The sequence below is a fragment of the Gymnoscopelus microlampas genome (assembly GCF_963454915.1).
Source record: "Gymnoscopelus microlampas genome assembly, chromosome: 11".
Lineage (NCBI taxonomy): Eukaryota > Metazoa > Chordata > Actinopteri > Myctophiformes > Myctophidae > Gymnoscopelus > Gymnoscopelus microlampas.
Genome location: NC_139948.1, coordinates 14,433,262 through 14,448,879, shown reverse-complemented (window position 1 = coordinate 14,448,879; position 15,618 = coordinate 14,433,262). Strand labels below are relative to the sequence as shown.

The following is a 15,618-nucleotide window of genomic DNA, read 5'->3' as shown; positions in this document are numbered from 1 at the left end:
CTGATGAGACTCAATTATTATTATCAAAAATAATTAGGATTTTTTTTGGGGGGGTCGTTAAGTGGCTCAGTTAATGCACACATACTATTGTTTTAAAATGTGCAGCACATTGGAATAGACCCTATGACACATGTCTACATTTAGGGCTAGGCCACTGTGTTTTTGGTAAGATGATGATTTTGCATATCCGTGGCAAAAATGAAATATTAATGAAAATGTCCATCACAAGCTGCCATAGTGATGACCCCTGCCATTAAGAGATAAAATACGACATATTTAAGAGAATGTTGCTGCTTGGTTCCCAATTTTATATATAATTCACACTACTATCTGGTGGGTACGTAGGTGAACAAACATATTAAAGGGCAAGGACACTTTGGTAGAGGTTTGGGCTGTGCAGTTACCTTGGCGTAATGTAACTCCAGAGGTGGGTGAGCAATCAATAATAGTTGCTCCATTGATTAGAAATTGATAATTCTATGGGAGTACATAAAAATCCAATTATTCTGGAAGGCAATATGCAAAGACATTAGTTATTGCGCAACAGTTGTTTCCCAATCCTCTTGTGTGTTTAGGAAGTATCCCAGATTCTTTGAAGGTGCATAAATAAATAGTCCAATCCTTCTAATGTTAGCTAGGAAAGCGATAATGACAAAGTGGTTGGAGATGACTCTCGTCTATTCAGTTGTGGAAAGCTTTGATATCCGATGTCGCCACTTTAGAGAAATTGAGATACCGTATTAATGGGAGGAGAGTGCACCATTTCTCTAGAATCTGGGAGAAACCACTGAACTTTCTGGGCATAAAGCTTAAGGTGGGATGAAGACAACTGCATGGTTGTCACTGGCATGGTCATGTGTAATAGTGTTGTTTGTATATTGATCTAAAACTCTAACAATTACTACTGTTGAATGCTGTAAACTATCTGCAACTCTATGCAACCTTATAGATCAGCTGAATGCTGCATATACCCCTATGGACCATATGTGAATTCACTAATATTGTATCTAAGGATCTGAGCTGTATGTGTTTCCTTTTTAAAAAATATATTAAAAAATATATATACATTAAGAAATTGATAATAAAAAATATGCTACTCATTTACCAAGGGGCTTTTTGGCCGATTGACATTAGTTTGAATGTAAACCCTGGTGAATGATATCAGCGTAATAGGACCACAATGGAAACAAGTCCCCAGGACTTTCTTGTGTTATCCTTTTAGTCTTACTGTACCACAGTGCTGTTTACATTTCTTTCTAATAAAGTATTCAATAAATCAATCAATCAATCAATCAATCTGAAGTGGCCAGCACAAATGAATGAACCTGACATATGAATGGTCCAAGTGTGTTTGTAGCCTACAGGCTACTACTACTTTTCAACCACAACTAATGAGATGAGACGAGACAACATTTGAGGATGAGTTCAGAAATAGACGCTATGAAATAAAAGACAGTAGAATGTTGATATAGAATGGGAAGATAATAATTGCTGCAGAACAACTGCAGCGAAGGCAAAGAAAGGGAACATTGAAAAACACTTTCTGACAAATCACAAATCATTAGACTAGACTTCTCTTGCCAAGAAAAAGGAAGAAGGAACCTGAATCAACCAATATCAACCAGTACATATCTGTGTACCTTACATGAAACTGTCACCAGTATTTTAACTATTTGTCTCATCAGCAACCTGCAATAATGGCAAAGAAAGGGAACTTGGAAAGACACTTTGAGACAACCACATCTTTTGACTACTGTAGATGTTTTCAGCCAAAAGTGAACTGAGAAAAGAAAGAAGGAACTGAAATCTCAACCATACGGTACAGTACATGAAACTTGATGGAACTGCTCACAGTAATTTAAATCCCATTATTTTATTATAATAACGCTTTTTCAGTATATCTGCCTGTATTATTCATATTAAATCATTCACTTACTCTGTTTTTATATATATATATATTCTTTAACGTATTAGTCAAATTTTGCAGTATCATAATTATGTAAAAGCAGCACACTTGAAAAACAGCTAAGTAGCCTAATTTTGTGCCTGAAGAGGCTGCCCACCTCTGCTCTATATTTTCTTCATATTAACACTCTTTAAATAAACACTGAGGCATCAGGAGCAGTAACGTGTTCGGTGTCTTGCTCAAGGACACTTCGACACAAAGTCAGGCCGAGCCAGGGATCAAAACAGGAACCTTCCATTTCGCGTGTGAGTACACACACGCATTTTTCTGCTCTTTCTGTCTGCATTGCTTGTATTGTACCTCGGCACCATTGAAAATGAGGGCTCGTCATCAACGTGTTTTCCAAGGTTTTAAATAAATAAATGATAATGATATATTGAATGTTGACATTTCTCAACAAAAAACTAAAAAATATCTTGCATATCAGCAAGCATTACATGACTGGATGGTATGAGTCATAAGAGATATATAGACAGGAACAGATAGTAACAGAGTATGCTATAAATAAATGCACAATAAAACATGTTTACATGTTTACATTGTAGATGAGTTGCTCTTCAACAGTAGTTGCATCTTGTTTCATTGGGCATACAGTCCTGATAAAGCAGTGACCATGGTGTCACAAATATCTATATTGCACAGATGAGAATGGATTCAGATAATGGTTAAGGACATCAAGCCTAAAACATATAACAGTCCCCCTCTTTTGTCCTGAGAGGACAAAAGACCTGCTGTTATGCTGGGTTCACCTTGATACAGTGGGGACCGAAAAAACCTATTCACTACACCTTATCAACCATTGTAGCAGTTTTACGATGTGTAATGTTACACATTTGCATCCAGAAGAAAGATGACCATTCAAGTTGTGTGAGTAATGGGTATCAATATGGCATCATTGACTTCAGTGGAGACATAAAGGCGCTTTTATAATATAGCCATTATAAATATGGTCACCAAACAAATTTGTAATTGCAAGTAAAGGCACATTTTTATTTTTAATGTAGGCATTATTAATATGGACACCAAACAATTTGGTGAGCGGTAGACACGGGCGTTACCGCTCGGATTGTGCACAAACGAGCACGATCGGCCGCTTCCCGTCTGAAATGACCTTTATTCTGTTTACTATTACACCTGACAATGGCTAAAACCAACAAACAAGCACAAAACTCAAATGTGTTTTGCGACTGTGTACGATTATCAACACATTATTTTGGCAATTTTTCGGCAATTTTTGGCAATAATTCAAAAAATTATATTTACGATTGTGTATATTAAAAATAAATTCAAATAGTAATAGTAATATGGAGTGGTAACCATTAATACAGCACCCATGGAGCAGTTAGGGGTGAAGCGTCTTGCTAAGGTATAGTGCTGGGGCCAGGGGACGTACCGGGGACCTTCTGATTCCCAGGTTGCTTCTCAACCCTTTCAGCTAGGCATTATATATGAATCTATACCCTTGTATCAGAAACAAAATTATCTCTGCTACGACTGGTGATCTCAGAGTTAGTGTTGGATCGAGACACCTCTTCCAAGGTGACCTCCAGCACTTTTAGGATAGACTTGCAAACTTCACGCTTGGAATTCCGGCCCATGAACACGTACAGCAGCGGGTTCAGGGAGCTGTTAATAAACGCCAGGCCGGCGGTTATGGGAATCCCGATGGTGGTCACATGATCCAGTGTTTCATCGCGCTCTGTCGCCATGTAATTCACCAACTCAATGAGTTCCATGATGTGATAGGGGGCCCAGCACAGGAAGAATGTGGTGATGACAACTGCTATGATTTTGAAGGGGCGACTTGAGTGGCTAGTCAGCGAGCGATTCCTCCTAAGCCGGTGGATGATAACGGCATAGCAGGAGATGATGATGGTGAAAGGGGCCGCAAATCCCAGGAGAAAGCCAGATATAACCACGGCCCGGTGTCGAAACTTCCTCAGCTGGACCACTGCGGGTGTCTTCTTGTCATCGGAGAATGCAAAGTTGTTGTAGCAGTCGGTGAAGTTCTCATTATTGTGGGAGTAGGTCCCTGTGTCCCGAAAGATTAAGTCTGGGGAGCTAAGAACCAAGGCCAGAACCCACACGCCCAAAACCATGCAAGATGCCTTTCTCATGCTGCGCCAGTTTTGGGCCCACACTGGCCACACCACACAGACACATCTATCAACACTGATGACCATCAGAATGTAGACACTGGCAAACATGTTCAGGTAGAGAACGGTATAGTTCAGTTTGCACATGAATTTGCCAAAAGGCCAGTGCCTGTCCATGGCCATGTATGTGATGGTCAGGGGCAGGAACGCTGTGAAGAGGAAGTCGGCCACAGCGAGGTTGAGGTACCAAATGTTGTTGATGGTTTTCTTCATTTTGAAGCCTGTCACCCAGATGACGGCTCCATTCCCCAGCACGCCAAACAAGAAGGCCAGGCTGAAAACGATGATGGATATGATCTTTAGAGATTGTTCAGCAGGGTCGTGTTCACCAGATGCGTTATAGACAGCAGCTGTGGTCATAAGCTCCATTATTGTCCTAAAACCTGAAAATAACAAAACAAAGGTACATGCTTGGTTTTATCTCACATTTGTTAATAGTATTAAAGGAGAATTGTCAGAATTTTCAACGCGTGCCCCATTTTTGGATTGTGTGGTCACCATAGGAAAGGTACAGCAGGAGTGAAAAGTATTGTCCATCTGTTCGCTTCCTAGCCATTTCACTTTCAGGGGACATTCAGGTGAATTTTACAAATACAGGCTTATATTATTTATTGTTCAAGTTGTCTTAGGATTCATTTGTCTCTGGGTATAGACAGGTCAATATGGTTGAACCCCCCAAAAACTTTCAATGGATTCTGACACTATTGGGCATGCTAAATAGCATACAGCTTAAAATGGCTATATCTCAATAACTATTCAGTCTGATCATAGTCCTGTTCTCCCTCTACATAATACCCCTTGGTGCTCTTATAAACAGTTTTGAAGGCATTTCTTATCATTGTTACGCTGATGATACACAGTTGTGTCTTTTAAGCAAAATTACCTCAGCAAATTCACAGTCATGCGTGACTTTTTAACTGGAATTAACTGGATGGCACAAAACTTCCGACAGCTTAACACTGACAAAACATCCTTATCATAGGCCCTGAGAGTATTTCTAATGCAAATCAGCTGTCCCAAATTTCACACAGCACAAGCCTCAATTAACAGTGATATCACTTTTATGAAATACATTTAAAAAGAAAAGTGTTTGTCAACTGCCAGGTATTTAGAATTAATTGCAGACATTAGGACATTTTAAATACATTTATTTTCAAAATAAATTTGACAGCCCCTTTGTATTAACTCTCCCTAAAACCCATGCTCTAGATTAAAAAGTAAACATACCTCTTTCAATATGGCGAAGGGATGTCGGCCAGAAAACTGTCCTGTTCAAACTCTATGAATGCTGAGGAGCTCAGATGACTCTGAAGGTCTTCTGAAATGTGTGAGCTGCAAGGAGTGCCGCCTCAACAAATACATACGGCTGACGCCACGGAATTATGAAACATGCATTAACCACTATAGCCCTATTGTGTACATAGGCTATTTGAAAATAGCTGATCTACATGCTCACAACCCGTCGCATCGCGACACGTTGTGAGCTTAGCTTTTTTCAAACATTTTAGTACTTTAGTACATTTTGATGCCAATACTTTTGTACTTTTATTCAAGTAAATTTAGAATGCTGGACTTTTACTTGTAACAGAGTACTTCTACATTGCAGTATTGATACTTTTACTCAAGTAAAACATCTGAGTACTTTTTCCACCACTGGTTTGGAAGTATAGTGGGAGTGACATGATTATTAAAACTTCACTCTATGCCAAAACCTTCTGCTGTATGCATAGATCCTATAGACTGAGATATACCTTAATGCAAAGATCACATGGGTGTGTATGTGCGTAAAGTTTCACATCTACATTGGGGGGGGGGGGGGGGGTACAGTGTATGGCACCACAGCCAACCAACCCCAAACCCCGCCCCTTGCAAACCACACATGGATTTTTTTTTTTCACAAATAAAAGAGAAGACAAATTAAAATGTTAATAATAGACAAAGGTCTGACTGTAATATGATATCAGCAGAGCATAACCAGGTCATCTTTACATATTTTTTTCAGCGATGGTGATTAAAGGGAACATGGAAAGGACACTTTCCATGTTCCACAAATCATTTGACTTGACATCTCCTGCTAAGAAGGTTTTACCAAATGAGTGACTGATTCGGAAAATGGGTTTAGTTGGCAGAGCATTTGGTTCAGAGAATGCGGTTAAGTGTATCAGCAATTCAGAAGAAAAACTGTAAGGGCCCAAGGAAACAGCTGTTGAGGTTTAGCAGTACCACTATGTTGCTGACAGAGGGAGCAAGAGTGCTTCTGGCTCACTGGCATCAGGTCCAAGGTGTTGAACATCAGCTACTGTACTTTCTATCATTCTCTCACTCCAAGGCTGTAATTGATGATTGCATATTTCTTAGAGGTCATGTTGTAATGGACACCCATTCAATTTCAGAACATAATTTTAGACGATCAAAAAGAAGAAAATGTCATTTGCAACCATTACTTATTTCCCCTCAATTTTCATAACACAAATATAATGGATTTTCATGAATCTCTGTTGTCACACCAACTGAATAAGTTAAATCGTATGAATTGAACGACCTTGATGAAAAAAAGAAAATAAATCTGTGCTAGATTGCATAGGCATAGTGTGTGTGTGTGTGTGTGTGTGTGTGTGTGTGTGTGTGTGTGTGTGTGTGTGTGTGTGTGTGTGTGTGTGTGTGTGTGTGTGTGTGTGTGTGTGTGTGTGTGTCTATAGAGCCCTGGCATTCAGTAGGCAGTGCAACAGATAATAGGGTTTCAAATTGTTTCAATTGGTCAGCCAAATGGGTTATCGTCATATAAGTGATATTACACTTGAAGTAACTCTCTGGATGTACGCGCTGTGGGGACGCTTTGGTTAATCTTGTGAGAGGTGTTTATCTGATTATTCTCAGACACCCACGGAGTTACCTCTGGCCTCCTTCATGACCAATTGGCCCCTTTCCTTCCTACATGCCCATATAAGGGTATTTAATAGACCCCAATCAACCTGTATTGTTACGCCTTGGTTAAAATATGGCTGACTTCAGATACTTCACACTAATTGTATATCTGTTCGTGAGGTAATTGTTTATCCCCCAAATCACAAAGCCTAATTTGACCACAAATAAGGTCATTGGGTCCAAAAACGTAGTTACTGCACTTTGGCTTTGTAGAGCCGTGGATGTTCACAAAATGTTAAAGCTACATACGTGAAAAAGAATCTGCCTTTCTTCCTTCCTCCTGCCCTTATATATTAGCCTGATATGAATGTTTATGATGTAACTGCCTTTTATTGAATGTGCATCACCCTTGCAACTGATAAGCACACAATAGTGAACAGTCAACATCCCCCTCAACACAAATACTCCACACACACACGCACGCACGCACGCACGCACGCACGCACGCACGCACGCACGCACGCACACACGCACGCACACACACACACACACACACACACACACACACACACACACACACACACACACACGCACACACACACACACACACTCCCACCTACCCACCCACACACACACGGGTGGCTATTTCAGGAAGAAAGACTGATAAGGTTGTGTAGGGAGCGGCTATATATTCCAAATGTGTGTTAGACACACCTAACAGAAGGACACTGAGAGAGAGCAAATGTTCATTCAAAGAACTGAAAGACCAAGAAGGGAGAATTAAACCGCAAGGGTGCAGTCATCTCGGATCAATACCGAGGAGACAAAACATAGACGACAACTCGCTGGGGAATCCTAAAAGAAGCCAAGCTTTGACGCACAGGCTTACACTATCTACCAGATCGCCATCACCATGGTTACGCTGGACGTTGGCACGCTGACGGTGCCCGTGGGCATCGTGAGGCTCCTGGAATTGCTCTTCACCTGTATCTCCTTCAGCCTGGTGGGGTCAGTGGGACACTTCACCTTCTCCTTCTGGACCTGGTGCATGTTCACCTGGTGCTTCTGCTTCTGTGTCACCCTGCTCATCCTGGGCCTGGAGTTATCTACGCTCCACACTAAGATACCCATCTCCTGGAATGACTTCACTTCTGCTTTCTCCATGCTGGCCACCCTCATGGTGGGTTGACATTCAATGACTACTATTGGATGGTTGGGGGACGGGATAGCCACACGGTAGTCAAATAAAAAAGTTGTGTCATGTTAAAAGGAAGGATATATATATATATATATATATATATATATATATATATATATATATATATATATATATATATATATATATATATATATACCATAGACTGTATAAAAGAGATGGACAAAGTCACACCCCTAGACTCGTAAATGAAGCCTATTTTTCAACGATTTCAAATCCGCCATCTTTAATATATACAAAAAAAGCAACCGGAAAACAATCGCTAAATGAATGCTATTGGTTGGGTAGCTTGTCAATCAAGAGCGGGGGCGGGGAATGAATGCTATTGGTTGTGTAGCTTGTCAATCAAATCATCATAACCTACTTTATCGTCAATTTTAAAATAAATGGGAACATAATTTACCAAAACGCATATCATGATGATTGAAAGAAGACTTTAACTAGAGACTGGAAGCATATAGTATGTATATTTATTAAGGTAAGAAAATCAAGTCTAAAGTTCGTCATCATCATCATGTCTGACCTTATGTCTGATCATGTTGTTTCTCAAGCCAGAGTGACAAAGCAGTGACAATTTAAAAAGTAAAATTAGCAATACCACAATCTAGAAAGTAAAAGTCCTGTATTCAAAATTGTACAAAATTATTTCAATTACTTAAAGCACCAAAAGTAAAAGTACTATATGCAAAAAATAGCAGATCTACAGTACTAGCTATTTCTGAATAGCCAAGGTATTGAATACTAGGGTTTAATCTTTCATCTAACTAACTAAGGTTTTCAAATAATTAGAAAGTGCCTGTGAAATGTTGTGGAGTATAAAGTATAAAGTACTGACAAATAGAAATACTCCATTAAAGTAACAGTACCTCAAAATTGTACTTAGGTACAGTAATTATGTATAGTAACAGTACTTTCTAAACACCACCTCCATATTATATCATCTTATGACTTTTCATTCGACCAGGTGCTGGCAGCCTCCATCATCTACCCCAGATTCTTTGCCTGCTCTTCCTGTGGGAGGGCCATTGGAGCCACGGTTACCTCCTGCATCGCCTTCATCCTGTACGCCACAGAGGTGGGGCTGACCCGCGCCAAACCTGGAGAGATCAGTGGCTTCCTGTCCACAGTCCCAGGCCTCCTCAAAGTTCTGGAGGCGTTCGTGGCCTGCATTATCTTCACGTGTTTGGGCTCCGGCAAAATCGCACACCCAGGGATCCAGTGGTGCATAGCCGTCTACTCCATCTGCTTCATCGTCGCCCTTCTCTTCATCATCTTCACCATCGGCCGTCTGCTGACTCTCTTCCCTGCGCCCTTTGAGAAAGTTCTGACCGGCTGCAACGTGCTGGCTGTGATGATGTACCTGACCGCTGTGGTGATCTGGCCCTATTACTTCTTCAAGAACAATCCAAATCCAAGCGAGCTGGCGGTGGTGGTCGCCGTCCTGACCGGTTTCAACCTCATTGCTTACATTGTGGATAGTGTTTATTCTGTCAAGTTGTCTTTTTTCGTCCGTTCAGAATAGGTCGCAGGTTTGCCTGCCTCTTTGAGCTTGTACAGTACTACAGTAGATCAACTATTTTCAGATTTCTTTTTACTTTGTTTCGCCTAATGACAAGCCCAAAATACGGACATGCCAGATTGAAAGTGGTTAAAATACTGCATATAATTTTGGGGGTAGAGAATCTGCCTCTTAATTAGGAAATGAGTGCACACAAATGTAGTGAATTAAAAATAATAATTCATCACTTTTTGTATTGTTGTATACTGTATATTGCAACAATGTGTGCTTGTCACAAAATCCCAATGGCACACCTGGACTTTGCGCACACCAGTGTGCCTGGTCATACGCTGCTTAGGAACCCCTAGTGTAGAAGATATTATGTTTGTTTAACATAGGGATAGGAATGTTGACAGCCTTTTTAATTTGAAGCTTTGAACCATATCTTGCATTTTGATATAAAGCTATTTAAGTTGTTGTTTTATCATTTGTCTGTTTGTTTTTTTCACTATTTAAGTTGTAGTTGTAATCTAGCATATTAAATCCATACAGCCATAATAGATACAAATAAGTATATCAATTATGAATTTGCTGCTATGGGACTGACTGAGTACATTGGTGTGAAAATGTGTAGTTGTCCTTGTACATTGTCACCCTTTGTCCCGGTGTGTTTGACAAGGTGTGTCTGAGTGTGTGTACCCATTAGGATGGAATGTGTAGGAGGAGGTGGGGTCCTGGACCGTGGTCACACTCCACAAACAGTTAACCTCACTGTCATGGCAGGTGGACATCATGTGCACACCTTGTTATGTTAGTGCAAAGATAAATCACAAGGACAAGGTATTCAGGGGACCATCTCTTTACTTCTCTCCCACATGTATCCACCTGTTTCCTAGGCTTTTCACTGTGTTCCACTTCCTGTCTTTTGATCCAATGAAATCCAATGAAACCGGTCAGATGATATCCAATGGAATCCGACAGGAAGTGGAAAACACACAGCCAAGAAACAGGTGAATACAACCAAAGATTTTTAATAGCAAGATACGCAATCTCCGGTTTACTTCCCGTTTCTGCGTGACGTAGGTGGACACCTCTTTAGGAGACAGGAAGCAAGTTGGAGTCTATTGATTCCAATGGAAGAGTCAACGTGAACACAGCTTCTGAACCATTCCTTAGCTCCATGGATGCTGAACTAAATATTGGACCCAATCATCACAAGCCACACAATATGTACAATATTTTCATACTAAAATGGATTTTTTTAGAGACACAAATTAGGAGAAAATCTACTTTGTTATCGACCTTTCTCTATCCCATCAACACACTCTCGCGAGATTTGGGGAGATATCTGAAGAGTCCATCTGCAGTCTGACAGACGAGACATAGAGGGCTCTGTCCCTTATTTTTTAACTCTATGCTCTGTCCCTATAAGATGTTCTAAAAACTGATTAACTGAGATTATATATGTGAATATAGTACGTGAAAATCATTATGGACATATTGAAAATTAAATAAAATGTGTGTTCCAATGCTCAATAATATAATGTTCCATTATTAACTGTCTTGGTTGATGGGGTATGATTTGGGAATCATAACATTTTGCTAAACATAACATTCATGCTAATTTTCTAAACATACTATGGTCTATAGTGGTAAAATATATACCTTATAAATAAGGGCCTTTTATTTATAAGGTATATATAATATTTTATATATATATATATATATACATAACTATAATTATAAATATATATATATATATATATATATATATATATATATATATATATATATATATATATATATATATATATATATATATATATATATATATATATATATATATATGGTTAACATTGAGCAGAAACAGGAGCACATCTAGTATAAGACTGAATAATGTGTGTAATTTGTAGTGGGAATTTCATAGGTTTCTTAAAAGCATCTTTGCCAATAACAGTTTGCTTTCAAACATGTAAACTAAAGCATTTATTTTCTTTAATGAAGAAAATACGCAAATACACATCCACATGACGTTGTCAGCCAGGGAGAGGGGGGGGAGGGTGGTGGGGTGGTTGGGGGAGAAGACAACCATGCCTACTTAGGAGACCATTTGTAGGATTTGTGTACCACTTCGCCTCTAGTGGCTCCAATGGAGAATGCGTATCTTCTTATATTAACAATCTTTGATACAACAGAGCAGCATGTTCACTTCCTCCTTCTCCTCACTTCTAACACTCTACCTCCCTCTAGCGGCTGGATGCTTTAACTAATGTCAGTAGTGCATACAAGTATACTATGAACACAACACACCTTAAAATTAAAATAATGTATGATGAAGTGATCCAAACCATTTACAATGAATTAACTATAATAAACAGCAAAATTCTTTGTAAAATATAATTCCTTAGTGTGCTATATGTTCATGGTGGTGATTCGTTTTATACATTTTTTCACACAACGAATAGAGAAACTAGCCGATCTACAAGCTCACTAAAGTGTAGTGATTATCTACTATTGTTGAACATTTTGGCATTTTTGGAAATGTCTTGCCTATTAATTACAAGCCCCAAGAAGTACTCTGTTACAAGTAAATGTCCGGAATTAAAAGTGTACTTGAGTAAAAGTACAAAAGTATTGTTATCAATATGTACAAGTACAAAAATGATTGAAAATAGTAGATCTACAGCTCACAACGCGTCGCGATGCGACACGTTGTTAGCTTGTAGATTGGCTATTTTCAAATATCCATATAAAATAGGACTGAAGTGGTTAATGCGTGTTTTATAATATAATCATTTATATCTGCAAAGTAACTAACTTAGGTTTTCAAATAATTGTAGTGGAGTAAAAGTATAATATGTGCCTCTAAGATGTAGTGGAGTAGTAGTAAGTAAGTATTGAAAATTGGAATTACTCCAGTAAAGTAAAAGTACCTACATTTTTTGAGTAAATATACTTACTTTACACCACTGACCGGGGATTATTGCTGTCTTCAAAGGTCTAACTGAGGATCTTACAGCACTTCCTGCTGGCAGGAAAGGGAAGGTGAAGAGGAGGGAGAGAGAAAATATATAAACCATATAACCAGCCGACTATAGCTGTTATATTCATTGTAAACTTTAAGGGTCTCTGTTGCAGATGTTGTGGATGTTACCTTTTGTTTATGTCATGCTTCCCCCCCCTAAAAATGCAAGATGTTTATTTACATACAGTAATACACTAGTTCCATAATTATGTGATATGTATACCTTACATACTGTAAAATGTGTCTCCAGCTTCTTTTTAGCTTTCAGATTTATCCCTAGAGGCATATTAACAATAAAAAGAAATCAATAAATCAATAACCATATCAGTTATCATCATACCGTATCATATTGCTTATCAGTGGAAACAACTCTGCTGTACCCTTCCCTTCTATGAATCATCCCCACTCCCTGTTTCACTTTGACCAAGACAGCACTGAAGTGGCTGAACTTGAGACTTTAGAACAAAAAGACTGTATCGCAAGTGTCGTTCGACAAAAATGGAAAAATGGAGACTTTTCTTTTCCATTTTAGTTTAAATTAGACCTCCCTTGGGCGGGGACCCGTGCTTGAGGGATTGGATGGAGATTAGCATCTAAGCAGTTCGTGGTTGATGGTTTGGGAACAGAGTCCAGTGCTTGTGCTGTGAGGTGAGCATGATAACAGTCTGTCAGCGTCCAATCAGGGACTAGAAGCGAGGATCATAAACTGCACAGATAAGCCCAAAGAAACACACAGGATGCTCTGTTTGAACACATGCCATCATTCACCTGAGTGTTTCACTCACAGAACACACCCGTTTTAGGCCCTATAGTAGTCTACATGGAATGCTTCTAGTGTGTGGAAATTGGGCGGAAAACCAACCTCTTCCTGTTCAATTCCTGACAGGTTCTGTAAGGTGCTGAGGGGGCATGCACAGCAAGAAGAACATGAGTGGAGGGAAAAGAGGAGAGGAAACAAGGTGCCAAGGTGTCTACTGAACGACATGGCTGATAAAGGTTCCTGGAGATCGTCGAAAGGAATCATCGAGGTTCTGAAACGTTTAGAACTTTGAACCAGACGCAGAAGAAGCGTGCGCTGTATGAAAGTCACATCAAGGTGAGAGACTGACCTCATTCCGCACCGATCCCATCTCATCATGGTACACGTGGACGTGCGCTCACTCACCCAGCCCGAGGGTGTCTTACGCATCGTGGCGACCGTCCTCACTTGTCTGTCTCTGAGCCTGGTGGCGTCGGTAGGATATATTGCGTCCTCGTACTGGGCCTGGTGCATGTTCACCTGGTGTTTTTGCTGCTTCTTCACCCTCCTCATCCTCGTCCTGGAGTTCACCACCCTCAGTGCCAAAGTGCCCTTCTCCTGGGACGATTTCACCACAGCCTTTGCCATGCTGGCGGCCCTCCTGTGCCTGGCCGCCTCCATCATCTATCCCACCTTCTTCACCTGCAAGACCTGCTACCGCCAGATCGGCGCCACGGTTGTGTCCTGGTTTTGTTTTGGCACATACGCGGGCATAGTGGCCCTGGCCCGTATTCGCCCCGCTGGGCAGGTCAGCGGGTTCCTCACCACGGTACCAGGGGTCCTGAAGATCCTGGAGACATTCGTGGCCTGCATTATATTCACATCGCTGGAACCAAACCACTACTCCATGTCGCCGGCGCTCCAGTGGTGCATCGCTGCTTACTCCCTGTGCTTCATCTTTGCCCTCCTCATCGTCCTGCTGACTATCGGAGAGCTGCGGTCATTTTTCCCGTTCTCCTTTGACAAACTGGCGACTGTTTACAATGTCGTGGCGGCGGTGATGTACACGACGGCCATGGTGATCTGGCCACTCTACAGCTTCAAGGGCTACAGCGGGAGACCCGCCAACTGTTCCCGATTCTGTCCCTGGGATGGACTGGTGGTGGTGACCTTCATGACCATTGTCAATTTCATTGTTTATACCTTGGACGCTGTCTACTCCGTACGTCTGGTGTTCTTTACCAAGGATAGCTAAGATCCGTCTTTCAAACTGGACCATGAGATAATTGGACAATTCTTCTTCTTGTTCTTTCGGCTAATTCCCATCCGGTTTCCAACTGGTTCTGTTTTATGCGTCTTCCTTGCAGAAAAAGAAAATCAATTGGACAATGAGAATGTAAAATATTTTAATCTTAAAACATTTTTACCTGGATATAGTTTTTTGTTTTGTTTGTTTGGGGGGGGGGGGGGGGGGGGTATTCCACAAACTGTTTTGCTAAGGAGGAGCAAAACGTGCCACATTGTCATGTCACAGTCGAGGAATCACGGGGGACACAGGATTTGGAACACTAGACGCCTAACCCATATGCAGATCAAATGGTGTTTGGTGAATGATTAATAGTATCACTGATAAAATTAAACATGTTAAAGAACTTTGTATCCTGACACACTGTACACCTAGTGTGCCTCTGAGCTTGGGGATCGGCTATTTTCACACAAAACTAAATATAAGTCAGGCATATGGCTGGCAAAATAAGTAGAGGCATTTCCAGCATCAGAAGTTGTACTTACTTTTTAACAGAGACAACAAACAATCTTTAGTCTTATTCAACCTCGATTTACTGTCCAGCAGTCTGGTCTATTTAAAAAAGAGCTTAATAAGATTGAACTCGCTCAAAACAGAGCTGCTCACGTACTGTAGCTCTGTCTGCTAATGGACAGTGTGTAAGGGATGCATATCAGTCCATACGAGGCTGTCATGGAGGAGGGTGTAAGAGAGACTGGTCCAGTAAGAAGCATTTGTGTCTTAACCACATGAATCCTAGTGTAGAACAGTATAACAGAAATAGCAGATCTACAAGCACACAACTTTGTGAGCGTGTAGATTGGCTTTTATAGGTGAAGATATTTAGTATAGAGGGAAAAAAGAGGGG

The 15,618-nt window shown here is 40.4% G+C and overlaps 2 protein-coding genes across 2 annotated transcripts; one reads left to right on the top strand and one right to left on the bottom strand.

The window, feature by feature from the left end:
• Positions 1–3,410: 3,410 nt before the first annotated feature.
• Positions 3,411–4,491, bottom strand: LOC311054618 (chemerin-like receptor 1; the record flags this gene model as incomplete). The annotated part of the gene is made up of 1 exon (XM_084070625.1): positions 3,411–4,491. The coding sequence occupies one exon, from the start codon at positions 4,489–4,491 to the stop codon at positions 3,421–3,423; it is 1,071 nt and encodes a 356-aa protein (XP_083926751.1). The 3' UTR covers positions 3,411–3,420.
• A 3,409-nt stretch (positions 4,492–7,900) lies between these two features.
• LOC311054616 (uncharacterized protein) lies at positions 7,901–14,720 on the top strand (the record flags this gene model as incomplete). The annotated part of the gene is made up of 3 exons (XM_084070623.1): positions 7,901–8,167; positions 9,168–9,710; positions 13,830–14,720. The coding sequence occupies 3 exons, from the start codon at positions 7,901–7,903 to the stop codon at positions 14,718–14,720; spliced, it is 1,701 nt and encodes a 566-aa protein (XP_083926749.1).
• Positions 14,721–15,618: the final 898 nt, after the last annotated feature.